Below are 13,726 nucleotides of genomic sequence, written 5' to 3' on the forward strand. Positions count from 1 at the left end.
AGGAAAAGAAAAAGGCCACTAGGTAAAAAACAAAGAAATCTGAACAAAATCAGGACTTTGGTTAACAATGTATCAGTATTGGTTCATAAATTATGACACATGTACTATACTAATGTCAGATGGTAACAACAAGGGAAGTGGGGTAGACAGGCACTCTGTGTATCAACCTTCCTGACTTGCCTGTAAGTCTAAAAGCATTCTAAAATAAAAAGTTTACTCCAAAAAAGATACAATGAACACTGTACAAAGACACAATTTGGACAGTATTTTAACGATCTATGCAAAGGCTTTTTAGACACTTTCAGCTTAAATGAGAGCTGAGTTGGAAAATATTAATGAACATTCCTGATACTGTCACACTTCCCAGAATCTGCACACGGCCAGAATGATCAAAGAGCAGATGAGAGAGGCTGAAACTTGTCTATGTGCTGAGAAACAAGAACTGATAGAGAAAGTCACTTTCTTTGCCATCCTCTTAGACTTGGGAAGGGGTAGGATAGCTCAACTCCTCAGAGAGAGAGGGACATAATCAGATCCTTCCTTCTCTAAACCCACTTTATACCAGTGAGCTCCAGACCATAAATTTACTTCAGGCACTTTCTTCTTATTTCATCAGCTCCTCTAACATAAATTCACTCCTGCGTCCTGAGGGGTGGACCACACACTCCACCACACTGAGGGGCAGCTCATTACCAACTGTTCTCCACAGACCTGCGCATCACTAAATCTATGTTGATTCCTGGAAATCCTGGGCCATAATTGGAATGGAGCAAGGAGCAAAACCTAATTTGTAGTTTGGAAAATGACTCTTAATGTAGTGTACTATATAATTTATGGGAAGTTTTGCTTATCCCCCTTCTGCACCAAATATCAGTAAAGAAACCGATAATTAAACTAGTCATACAGGTGACAGTGTTCTAACTGGAGTTACAACAAGAAAGAGAGTACTTAAGGGCAGAAACGTTTTTATGCCAGACAGGTGGCTCAAAATGATTCTCCCTCCGCACCCCCATGTTACTACCTTGGAATCTCTCAAATTTTGTCCTACATTGTTATACTCTTGCAGTGTGACCTTGGGCAAGTTCCTTAGCCTCTTTATTTCCCATTTTTGTCATCTTCACAATGGAGAAGAATAATAGTACCGATTTCTTGGTGGTGCTATAAGAATTAATTGAAGTAATGTTTGTAAACTTTTAGCACAGTACCAAGTGTTGCAAAAATGTTTAATGGATCAATAAATAAGATTGCCTTTGCTCACAATGAAGTCATGCAAAATAATGATAAACCTTCTGATGATATAGGATGGCAAAAACACACACAAAAAATATTCAGGTACCAGCTAGGAGGACAAGAACCTCAGGTATGGCAGTACTTTGATGGAAAAGAAGATATGTAGACAATATTCATTAGAAATATAAAAGGACATGATGGAACCTTCTCATATTTCTGTTGGAAATGTAAAATGGTACACCTATTGTGAAAAACAGTTTGGTGGTTCCTAAAAAGTTAAACACTGGCCAGGCGCAGTAGCTCATGCCTGTAATCCCAGCACTTTGAGAGCCCAAGGTGGGTGGATCACTTGAGGTCAGGAGTTTGAGACCAGCCTAGCCAACATGGTGAAAGTTCGTCTCTACTAAAAATACAAAAATTAGGTGGGCATGGTGACAGGCACCTGTAATCCCAGCTACTTGGGAGGCTGAGGCAGGAGAATTGCTTGAACCCAGGAGGTGGAAGCTGCAGTGAGCCGAGATGGCACCATTGCACTCCAGCCTGGGCAACAGGAGTGAAACTCTATCTCAAAACAAACAAACAAACAAACAAACAAACAAACAAACAAACAATTCGCTGGGTGTGGTGGTAGGTGCCTGTAATCCCAGCTACTTGGGAGGCTGAGGCAGGAGAATTGCTTGAATCCAGGAGGTGGAGGTTGCAGTGAGCCAAGATTGCGCCATTGCACTGTAGCCTGGGCAACAAAAGCAAACCTCCATTTCAAAAAAAAAGTTATAAAATTACCGTATGTCCCCAAAACTGTACTCCTAGTTATATTCCCCAAAGAATTGAAAACAAGTACTCAAAATACTTATGCATGTCTGTTAATAACAGCACTATTATAATAGCCAAAAAATGGAAACAACCCAAATACTCATCAGTGGATGAGTGGATAAACCACTTGTGGTCTAGCTACACAATGGAATTATCACTCTGCCATAAAAAGAAAAAAAGTCTTGGTAAATGGTACAAAACATCATGCTAAGTGAAAGAAGCCAGTCACAAAAGGTTGCAGATTATATGATTCCATAATTAGGAAATATCTAGAATGGGCAAATCCATAGAGAAAGCAGATTGGTGGTTGCTAGGGGCTTGGGAGAGGAGGCAATGGGGAATAACTGCTTAATAGGTACAGTTTTCTTTTGGGGTGGTGAAAATGTTTTGGAACTAGAGAGAGGTGGTAGTTGCATAACATTGTGAATGTACTAAATGCTACTGAATTGTTCATTATAAAATCATAAATTTTATGCTTTGTGAATTTTACCTCATTAAAGTAAGAATACATACATACATACATACATAGGACAGTGTTATAGTTGAGAAGGCAGAAGCGTCCCATGCTTCCTCTTCCACTCAACTGAGACTCTTCGGTTTCCTCATCTGTAGGAAAATGAAGTTGAATTAGGTGACCACTAATATCCCTTCCAGTTCAAATTCAAAGGTAAGGAAACTCAACATTTTTCTTTCTCCCCTACTCCTCCACATGCTTGAAAATGACTGCATCTGTACTGCAGATGCACACTGGAAGACAATGTTGCTATAATTAAATTACAGGGAAATTAATTTGTTTTAGTTATTATGGAAAGGTATTTTAATATTCATTATTATGACACAAATTAGTGGACAAATAACTAAAGCAAATGCACTTTAACAATTAACTTGGGTTTTCCCTCTCTGATGCTCAGATCCAGAGCCTGTGCCTGGCTCCAGCCTGTCTGTGTTCCTCCGTGCAATCACACACTCTGATTTTTGCCAGTCACAGTATCTCTGATTCCTCTGCCAAATGCAGTGCTGGCAGCCCTGAGCTGATCGGGAGGTCCTTGATTGATTAATGAGTGCCTTTACCAAGCAGGGATGGTGCCAAGGGACTGAATTCCTCTCTAAACTGCCCATGCTTTACAACTAATGTAATCTAGAACAGTTGTCACTAGAACTCGCTTAGACTATTGCTCTAGTTATAACTAGTTACAATTTTACTTTGAAGTCTTGGGTCAACATGTTCATTCTGGAAGGTGGGTGTATAATTTTCTATATTTTATTGACCATCACCCCTCTACCAGTGATTGCAGGCTTCCATTCCTTTGTAAATTCCCTCCTTCTCATTCCTAGGAATATAAGATGTATCTACAAAAAACCTTCAGCTAGAAACATTTCAGCCAGTTACTAAGGATTATCTGTCACCTTCCCCCTTTTTGATTCTATCCCTCTTCAGGAATATCTACTTCTGAGATTTACACAGTCCCCAAAGCTGCAAAATGCACAACCCAATGCCAACCAGGGTCTACATTCAGGCTGCCTTAGACCAGGTTTCTCCTGGTCACCCTATTATCCATAGTGCCCCTGGAGGAGATCACTGCAGGAGGCAAATCTGTTCCTTCTGTGCAGGGTTCAAGCAGAAGTGGAGAGGAGGGCTTTCCTCCTTTTTGGTACTGCACTCCATTTCACTCCTTGCTGCAATTTTTTTTTTTTTGAGGCCAATTTCACTTTTGTTGCCCAGGCTGGAGTGCAGTGGCATAATCTCAGCTCACTGCAAGCTCCATCTCCCACGTTCAAGTGATTCTCCTGCCTCAGCCTCCTGAGTAGCTGGGATTACAGATGCCCGCCACCACGCGTGGCTAATTTTTGTATTTTTAGTAGAGGCGGGGTTTCACCACATTAGCTAGGCTAGTCTCAAGTTCCTGACCTCAGGCGATCTGCCCGCCTCGGCCTCCCAAAGTGCTGGGATTACAGGCGTGAGCCACTGCGCCTGGCCTCTTGCTGCAATTTAACAGTCCTCCAGCTTTCACTTTACCTCTCTGGCTCCCACCACTCAAATGTCCACCGCTCAGACAGACAAAGCCGAGAGACAAATGCCCTGTAGAACTCCTAACTGCTCCCTCCACTGGCCTCTGTTTTGTGCTGGGTCAGGCTAATTTGCCTGACTCTTTTCCAGTGACTTCTCTTTGGGGAGGCTCCCAGCCCCTTTTGCAAATAGATCCTTCCAGATAAGCCCAGACATACTGAATCCCAAGTGGAGGCTGCTATGGCTCAGGGTCAGACATTGAGTTCCCAGTAACTATTTATTAGCCATCTACTATGTGCTAAACACTGGGGTTCCAAGGATGATGGTCTCCTCTCATCATGGAGCTGCCTTGGGAAGTTAGACAAGAGCGCTTTGAGCAGCGATGGCCTATTCAAGCCTTTACCCCAAGGAGGGGTACCTCCTGCTCAAAGGTAATACCAAAGGTGCCAACTAATCACTGACTTGGCAGAGAACCTCTCTCAATATAACTAGATGTTTCATCAAGTTTCTCAAGCACTCCACCATTGACTGCTCCCCCTCAACATCCCCCAGGTTCTTACTCAACCATGTGCCTCTGTCTCCTTTCCAACTTGTAGCAGTACTTTTCCTCTTCTACTCTTTGTTCTTGTCCTGGATATCATTCCCTTTCTCCCCTCAGAGGCAGAGAGGAGAGGGCTGCTGGAGGAAGAAGAAAAGTGAAAAAGCTGTAGAAATTTGTGTCCACAATAAACAATACCCGAAAAACCTGTACATCCTTTTCTTCAACTTAAATGAAGAACCCGAGTGTACACTAATATGAAGTAAAAAAGGTGCAAATAGGCCGGGCACAGTGGCTCACGCCTATAATCCCAGCACTTGGGGAGGCCAAGTGGGCGGATCACCTGAAGTCAGGAGTTCAAGACCAGCCTGACCAATATGGAGAAACCTCATCTCTACTAAAAATACAAAATTAGCCGGGCATGGTGGCGCATGCCTGTAATCCCAGCTACTTGGGAGGCTGAGGCAGGAGAATCGCTTGAACCTGGGAGGCGGAGGTTGCGGTGAGCAGAGATCACACCACTGCACTCCAGCCTGGGCAACAAGAGCAAAACTCCGTCTCAGAATAAATCAATAAATTAATTAAAGGTCCTTTTTTTTTTTTTTTTAAAGGTGCAAATAGCTTTGCATGCAATTTATGAATTTTTCTTTTCTTTTTTTTCCTGATTCTGATCGCTGGTGTTCAGTAGGAAAGGGAATCAAAACTCCATAAAGCAAATTGACTTATCTGTAGATAACTAAAGTCTTTTCAGTGGTGTCTGTCCCTGTTGTGAAAGTACAGCTGCTTGTGGGAAAAGTAAGAGACCTAGAATACAGTGTACCTTTTTGGGGACATACCTCTGTTACAGAAGCATGTGATTAATTTTGAAGGTAGAATTTCGGAACATCATATTGTAATAGGAAGCTTGAAAGATAAGTAGAGGAAAACATCAAGCAAAGCAAAATACACCATTTGCAGAGTTCAATCAGACATGACTCAGCATTTCTTCATTGTGCTCATCCCCAGCTCCTCAAGCACATAGTGCCTTGCACACAGTAGGGGCTGAGGGAAATATTTGTTAATGCACTAATTTTAGTTAAAACTAGATACCTCCTAATCTCTCAGTGGCTTGAACTGGGTCAAACAGCAGAGGAGTGGGGTAAAAAAGGAAAGACACCAGGTAAAGGTAGAACAAGACCACTGCTTAATAAATATATTTGTTTTGGGGGTTATTATTTTGCTCAAAAGTCTATGAGATGACCAGCCCAGAATGTGGCAGTTAATTCCATTTACATTTTCAGTGTGGGATCCAGGTTTTCAAGTTTGTTATGTGATTTTATGCAAAACAATATGCAAATCCAGCGCATTCTAAAAATTCAGTCTGTTCTCCAGCCGCTCCCCTGGTCACAAACAACTAAGGTTGGCGCCGGTCTCTTTGGGATCCTTCGCGGAGGGGCAGAGCAGGCGGGGGTGACGGGCCGGGGGGCGGGGGAAAGGGCGGTCTGGGAGGCGGTCCCGGGGCGGGGCCCGTGACGCGCTGACTCGGCCGGCTTAAGGGCCGGACCTTAGCGTCTCCCGGAGTCTGGCCTCAGTCGCGGCAGTGGTGGCTTCCCGTCTCCAAAAGGAGCCCTCCGACTCCTCGTGCCGCGCTGCTCGCCGGGCCAGTACGGAAACAGGTCGTGGAGCCCCGCACCACTCCCGCTGGTTCCCGAACGCGGATCCCTTCTTCTGAGAGTTGCGAGCAACTTTCCCTTGTCCCTGGCGCTGCAGCGGCTCGGGGACCGTGGCAGCCGCAGGTTTCTGAACCCCGGGCCACTCTCCCCGTGCCTCGGCTTCGCGCTTGTGTAGATCGTTCCCTGTCTGGTTGCACGCTGGGGATCCCGGACCTCGATTCTGCGGGCGAGATGCCCCTGGGACACATCATGAGGCTGGACCTGGAGAAAATTGCCCTGGAGTACATCGTGCCCTGTCTGCACGAGGTGGGCTTCTGCTACCTGGACAACTTCCTGGGCGAGGTGGTGGGCGACTGCGTCCTGGAGCGCGTCAAGCAGCTGCACTGCACCGGCGCCCTGCGGGACGGCCAGCTGGCTGGGCCGCGCGCCGGCGTCTCCAAGCGACACCTGCGGGGCGACCAGATCACGTGGATCGGGGGCAACGAGGAGGGCTGTGAGGCCATCAGCTTCCTCTTGTCCCTCATCGACAGGCTGGTCCTCTACTGCGGGAGCCGGCTGGGCAACTACTACGTCAAGGAGAGGTCTAAGGTAGGACGCGCTCGGCGCCCTGCCGCAGCTGCCCCCGCGGGGACGGGAGGCACTCGGAGTCCGTTGTGTGTCGCCTTCCCAGGGCTGCAAGCGAACTTTGTTTTTTAACCAAGAAGTCAGCCTGGTTTGTCTCTACTTGCTGCTTACCCCCACCCCTCGCCCCAGCTCCTCTGAGCGAAAGTCCACGTTAAGGGGCTCAGGTGAATCATGATGATGACCTTCTGTTGACTTTGAAGTATTGGCTGTTGTGGGTGACAAAAGCCAGACAAGCTGTGGCTTTGGTCCGCTTTTAAGACAAGAGGTTCTTAAAGATCCAAAGGAGGGAAAGGGTATTAGAAACACTGTGGATCATCTGAGAGTCCTTATGATCTTAAATACGTACTTTAAGGCCACCTAATACTGCCCTTCATTGTGGTCAGAAGAGATTTCTACAAAAGCACTCAGAATTCTGGAGGCAGTTGTGATTTTGCCATGTGGCAGTTGGTTTGTGGAGTTGGGCAGGTGTGAAAGGGTAAAACTCTACTTCTGAATGCTGCTTCTGCCCTCTGGGACCCAGCACATTGTTAGACCATCTTCTTGACTGAAAATTCTCTCCTGGTGCTGAGCCCTACACCACCACCTTCCTTTTCCTAACTATCAATTGACGGCAAAGTCCGCTCAAAACCACCAGTTAAGTGCTCAGGAGAGAGTAGTCAAGCACCTCCGGAAAGAAACAGTGTTTTTGTTCACATAGCAGGAAGTGACTCCCTGGGTGGTAATTTATCTTGGAAACACAGGTAGATTGGCAGAAAAACGGGAACATGTAGGTACCGCGACGTTGGTGCATGTACATTACTTTGGGATAGGCTTTCTCAGTCTTTCCTCAAAGGATAGTTGAGCCAGTTTTCCAGTGGCAATTTTGAGTGACTTGCGCTTGTCTTATGGTGTGGTCAAGGGACGTTCAGAACTATGGAAAACTTTTACTGAAACAGCGAAGCAGAGTATACCATGGCATGAGAGGTACCACTCTCTGACACCTATGTACCACTCTTTGACAATAAATATAGTATTTCTCAAATCAGTTTCAAGACTGATCCTGTCTCAAAACAGACCATTGTTCTCTCCTTTCTCTAATACACGGAGAGGAACACTCTGAATAAAAGCTAAGTGGTGAGAATTGGAAACGTGTGGGAGTGAAGGCGTGGAGATGGATGAGTGCAGTGGGGAGTCATAGTTTGTTGTACAACTTCCAAGCCAAGAGGCCATGAGTAGAGTATCTGAAAGCATCGTTATTAATGCACCCAAGTAAAGTACATCTTAGAAGATACTGCTTTCTAAATTTTACTTTGGGGAAAAAAATTACCTGTTAGCTGAACTCTGTAGAAGATTGATGTTAAAGTGTTTCTTCACTCTTCTTCCATTGTGTTGGTGGTGGACTAGTCATGTGTCTTTGACTAGTTTGGTTTTTGCATTAAATGACCTTGCTGTCTTCTGTGGTGGGGGTGGGTGGGGGAGGGGAAGGGTCAGCCTCAGTGTTGCTGAGGTGCTGGTAGTTTTACCTGAAGAGCAGACGACTTACCGACTTACCGGGTTTTTGAATATCTCTTGTAAACTCGGTGTTAGGAATTTTTCTTCATCATTCTAGGAGGCAAATTTGCTCTGAGGGACGTCAGAATTAATTGGTATAGAAAGAGGCCACTGACATTGAAAGTTAAATATTTTTATTTAGCTTTGACTTAATGGATAGGGATAGGATTTCAGACTAGAATTTAACTCAAGTGGAATGAAAAACACTGTGTAAGGGGAAGGGAAAGAAAGATCTTGTAGATATGATTCATCAATTTTAGATTATCTTTTGGGTGGAATGAAAAACTTTTCAGGTGACCCTGTCAGAAGGTGATCATGAGTTGAAAAGAAAATTTATCCTGTCCCACCCCCAGATTTCCAGGTTTACTTTGGCTGGTTTGTCACAAAGCTCCCTGCCCTTTAGATAAATCACCTTTCGATTGGAATATTCCCTGGCCGATTAGAACCAAATGCAAACCAGGCTTGAGCAAACAATTAGTGTAGCTAAATGTTTTTTAAGTGTGCTTTGCTTGTATACAGAAGTCTCCTTAGTGATATCTTGTGGTCTTGGGTTTCTTGTTTGAAGTTCATTATTAAAGTCATCATAGAAACACTTTCCGTTTCTACATGATTTATATTGGTTTCACCTTAATTTATTCCTTCTTTTTCTTCACCCACTTTTTATCCCTCAACTGAGCTCCTTATTTTGTGCCGCTTTCCAGAGCACTGACAGAGACTCAGTTTACTGGTGCATCCTTCACACATGTTTTCAAGAAAAACTAAAGTTTTAAATTTATTTATTATTATTTTTTTGAGACAGAGTCTTGCTCGGTCCCAAGGATGTTGTGCAGTGGTGTGATCTCGGCTCACTGCAACCTCCGTCTCCTGGGTTCAAGCGATTCTCCTGCCTCAGCCTCCCACATAGCTGCGACTACAGGAACGCCACCACACCCAGCTAGTTTTTGTATTTTTAGTAGAGATGGGGTTTCACCATGTTGGTCAGGCTGGTCGCCATCTCTTGACCTCATGATCTGCCCACCTCGGCCTCCCAAAGTTCTGGGATTACAGGTGTGAGCCACTGTGCCTGGTCCTTAACTTTATTTTTAAGTTTTAATTAAGGATATTTTCAAACACACATAAATATAAGAGGCTAATAAGCTCCCATCATCCAATTTCAACAATTGCCAATATGTACATTTATTTTAGACCAATTGTTTTTTAGCTACTTTAAATTTCTTGAGGTTTTTGCTTATTCATGCACTTACCTAAATTTGGTTTTTTTTTTTGGTTCTTTGCTGGATTTCGAAAGGTCATTGAATAATGTAATGTTGTCCTTTATCTCAATGAAGCAATAGCAAAGGCATTGGGAGTAAAACAGAAAGACACACTGGACCTAAAATTGAAATTGTGGAAGAATATAGAAAGAAATATTAGATGGTTTCGCTTCCTGCCAAGAAAGTGGTTAATGGTCAGAATTTATGTACCTCGTCTTTGCTGGAGAAAATTCCAAGGGTGTTGAAGACCCCTTGGGAAGTGGTTGCTGTAATGTACAGCACTATGGCGCCCCCTAACTTCACGCATGATCATTGCTTTCAGGCTAGCAATGGATTATCTGCTACTCCGTTTTGGAGATTTTAGACCATGTCCAAGATAAATATTGGTCATATTTTGCTCCTTTTTCTTTGGCTACCTAGATCTTGAAAAATGGCTGTTTTCCAGAGAATGTATAATTTTTAGTACCAAAAGTCCCTCTGCTTCAAACAGTTCACTGGAGACTCACTAGTTAGTGACGCTAATAATAAGAACTACCTTTTATTGAGCAGTTTGTATTGTCTGGCACTGTGCTGAGCACTTTACAGATGTTATCTTGCTTAATCTTCAGAAACACAGTCTTAAGCACATTGAGTGATTAAATACTTTGCCCAAAGTTTCAAAGTCAGTGGTAAGAAACAGTTTAAGTGGGGGCTACCAGCTTAGGCTCAGTGTTACTAACCTTGTGGCTTCAGGCAAGTTGCTTGGTTTACACCAGGTGTAAAATGAGGGGAAATAATGCCTTAAAGCTGTTGGGGGAAGAAGCATTAAATAAGATGATGTATATGAAGTTTTTAGCAGCATTCTGAGCCTTCATCAGTGTTTTAAGTCTCCAGAGGGGAAATTTGGGATCCTAGATTTGTCTAACTCCAGAGACTGTGTTCTTTCCTTTTATTCTCTCCTACTTCTGACTTTTCATTTATTCAGCAAATGTTTATGGAGTGTTCACCCTGTGTGGGGTACTGTGCAGGTGGTGGTGCAATGATGAACAAATTTATACTTTTGTATACTTGGAATTGTAGGATTGTCTCATTCACCCTTGACTAATTCTCAGGCTTAAGAAAACCCTCAAACATTGAAGTGGGTCAGTTGAGTACATCTGAAGAGAAAATGGAGTACTGTGCTGATGTTTTCCTACTGTTATTTTTATTTATTTTTTGAGACAGAGTTTTGCTCCTCTTGCACATGCTGAAGTCCAATGGTGCAATCTTGGCCCACCGTAACCTCCGCCTCCCAGGTTCAAGTGATTCTCCTGCCTCAGCCTCCTGAGTAGCTGGGATTACAGGCGTGTACCACCACGCCTGGCTAATTTTGTATTTTTAGTAGAGATGGGGTTTCACCATGTTGATCAGGCTGTTCTCTAACTCCCAACCTCAGGTGATCCGCCCGCCTTGGTGCCTCCCAACATGCTGGGATTACAGGTGGGAGCCACCGCGCCCGGCCCCTACTGTTATTTTTAGGAAAACATTTATTGATAGGGTTTGTTTGTAGGATTCCTGACCAGACTAGCTCTGGAAGATGGCATTGTAAGGACTGCATTGTGAACAGACAGATTGGTCCTCCCCTGGCAACAATAAAGAGGAATGATGAAACAGCAAAACATTTATGAATAAAAGAAGATGTCTTGCAAGGTGGTATGTTTATTCCTTGCTGTTGACCAATAACAGTTTTGGCCCACCCTTCTCATGTGAGGTCAGGAATATACATTATTTAATGGAGCTTATCATGGTTGCAAGCTACTTTAAGGGAAAAATGAGATAATGTACTATGAAGTGATCTCTCAGGACCCAAGTGCAAGAAATGCAGCCAGGGTTCTCACAAGCTTAGAGGTATGAACTAGGAACCAGAAAGTCCTTAACATCCAGGACAGCTGGTGTGTTCTTTTCTCAGGAGCCTCAGGACCTCCATCTTTGCTTCCCTGCTTTTGCTCTTCATTTCTTCCCCTCTTTTCAATCCAGCTTTTGCTGCCCTCCCGTGCATGTGGGCTCAAGATGGCTGCCCCACAATGGCCACCTCAGCCTTTAGTTCCAGAGGAGCAGAGTCTTGAGTAACATTCCCGAATCCCTATTTTCATTGCCTGGGAGAAAGTCGGATTGTCTCACCTTGGCTCAAGGGACCTATCAGCTGTAGTCAGGCACGGTGGGAGGCATGTGGAAACCATGTGTCACAAAGATGGTTGCCAGGGCCCATGAGAGTTATAGTTTTTAGAGCACAGAGTTTGAGAGCTGGATACCATAAATGGTATCTCTGCAATTAGAATCTTAAAAATCTGTCTGTGAATAAGGTATTTTGGGGAGAAGGAGTGCTGAGTTTGAAGCTCTGGATCATCTTTTCTGTAAGGATGTAAGGGATTTCTATAAAAGCTTTTGTATGAAAAATAACTTAGCTCCTGGAGGAAGGAAATTACTCCACAGTAATTTACAGAATACAGCTCCAGTGACAGTGAAACAAGTCTCTCCAATGGGCAAGTTTTCATGGGGTTTTTTGTCTACTTTGTGAATGACAATTGGAAACAAAGAAGGCAGGAGGGTGTGTGTGTTTAATTTGTGATTTCTTTTGCTCAATTTTGGGCCACTGGCCACTTCACTATAACCTTATCTGCTTCAGTGAAGTGGATAATCAGGGATATCGATTTAATTCATTCCCAGATGACTCAGTGCCGTGCACTGCGGGAGACCTGTCCGTGGATGGGGGAAGGGAGGTGCCGAGTGATTATAAAACCACCTGAAGAACTAAGCTGAGAGTTGAGTGTAGGGTGCAGTGGTTGTCACCAACTCTTTCTCTTTTTCTGGTTAGAAAGTGCACGTTTACACTCGTTAGTCATTGTTTTTCTTTGGGTTTTCTCCAATTTCTCTGTTAACTTAAAATGAAGCAACCAGAACAAGTGATCAAAACTATACAGGACGTTAATAATATGGGTTTTTAGGGCTAGAGAGATATTAGAAATCACATCTATCCAATGTCTCAGTCATTCAGCAGTTGTTTTCATATTTGGAGAGATGATATCTTGAGCAGGTCCTTGGGAAGGGATGGGTAAAATGTACTTTAATAGAGAAGGGGTGGCCGGGTGCGGTGGCTCATGCCTGTAATCCCAGCACTTTGGGAGGTCAAGGCGGGCAGATCACAAGGTCAGGAGTTCCAGACCAGCCTGACCAACGTGGTGAAACCCCATTTCTACTAAAAATACAAAAACTAGCCAGGCATAGTGGTTTGTGCCTGTAATCTTAGCTACTCAGGAGACTGAGGCAGGAGAAGTGCTTGAACCCGGGAGGTGGAGCTTGCAGTGAGCCAAGATTGCACCATTGCACTCCAGCCTCTGTGACAGAGCAAGACTCTGTCTCAAAAAATAATAATAATAATAATAATTTTAAAAAAATAGAGAAGGGGCTACACTGTCTGGGGTTGGTCCATGAGTCAGATAGACTGGGCCCAGGGTCAGTAGGTTAATTCAGTGGCATCACCATTTTATTTGGGAATTTTAAATATAATTCTGACTGCAAATCAATAAACACCCTTAGGTGGGGTTTATGCAAGCCTGTCTCTGCATTAGGCTTTGGAGTATCATGAATTATTTCCCTTTCTAACCTTTCTGCTTCAGCTCAAGCAAAATTGGTAAAATTTTTCCTGATTCCTGAATCTGGCTGGAAAAACTTGTAACTTCATAAGTAACAAATAGCCCTCCATTTTATGACCCTATCCCAAGAACACACCGTGTGTGAAAGACTAATCTGAGGAAGCTTAAAGGTCAGGGTGCAGTTCTACTCAACCTCTAATGAGCAGAGTTTAAGCACCCCCAGCATCTTGTGCATTTCAGGATAAAGCTTGGAAGGTTGCTCACCTGTGGGCCATGTTTGGTTTGGCAAGGCCTCTGCTTTTGACCCAACTTTGCAGCCGTAGGTAAATTAAATTATATTTTGATCTGTGCCCACTGAAGACCAAGGAATAGCTTGCAGGTTAACATTATGGAGAAGGTTATTAATTTTTTGTTAATTATTACGGCAACAGACTCGACAATTCCTTGGTAGCAGCACTTTGTAGCTG

The 13,726-nt window shown here is 43.9% G+C and overlaps 1 protein-coding gene across 3 annotated transcripts in view; it reads left to right on the forward strand.

Annotated features, from left to right (window-relative positions):
• Positions 1–6,138: 6,138 nt before the first annotated feature.
• EGLN3 (egl-9 family hypoxia inducible factor 3) overlaps positions 6,139–13,726 on the forward strand; it is a 321,937-nt gene continuing 314,349 nt past the window's right edge. For 2 of the 3 annotated variants that reach the window (XR_002734753.2, XM_023227275.2), the window contains exon 1: positions 6,139–6,829. Coding sequence is in view for 2 of the 3 variants with exons in the window: in XM_023227275.2 (XP_023083043.1) it covers positions 6,473–6,829 (357 nt within the window). In the remaining variant the exon portion in view is untranslated. The remainder of the gene's footprint in view (positions 6,830–13,726) is intronic. The other variant, XM_023227276.3, reaches the window with a different exon arrangement.

Source organism: Piliocolobus tephrosceles, chromosome 6, assembly GCF_002776525.5.
Source record: "Piliocolobus tephrosceles isolate RC106 chromosome 6, ASM277652v3, whole genome shotgun sequence".
Classification (NCBI taxonomy): domain Eukaryota; kingdom Metazoa; phylum Chordata; class Mammalia; order Primates; family Cercopithecidae; genus Piliocolobus; species Piliocolobus tephrosceles.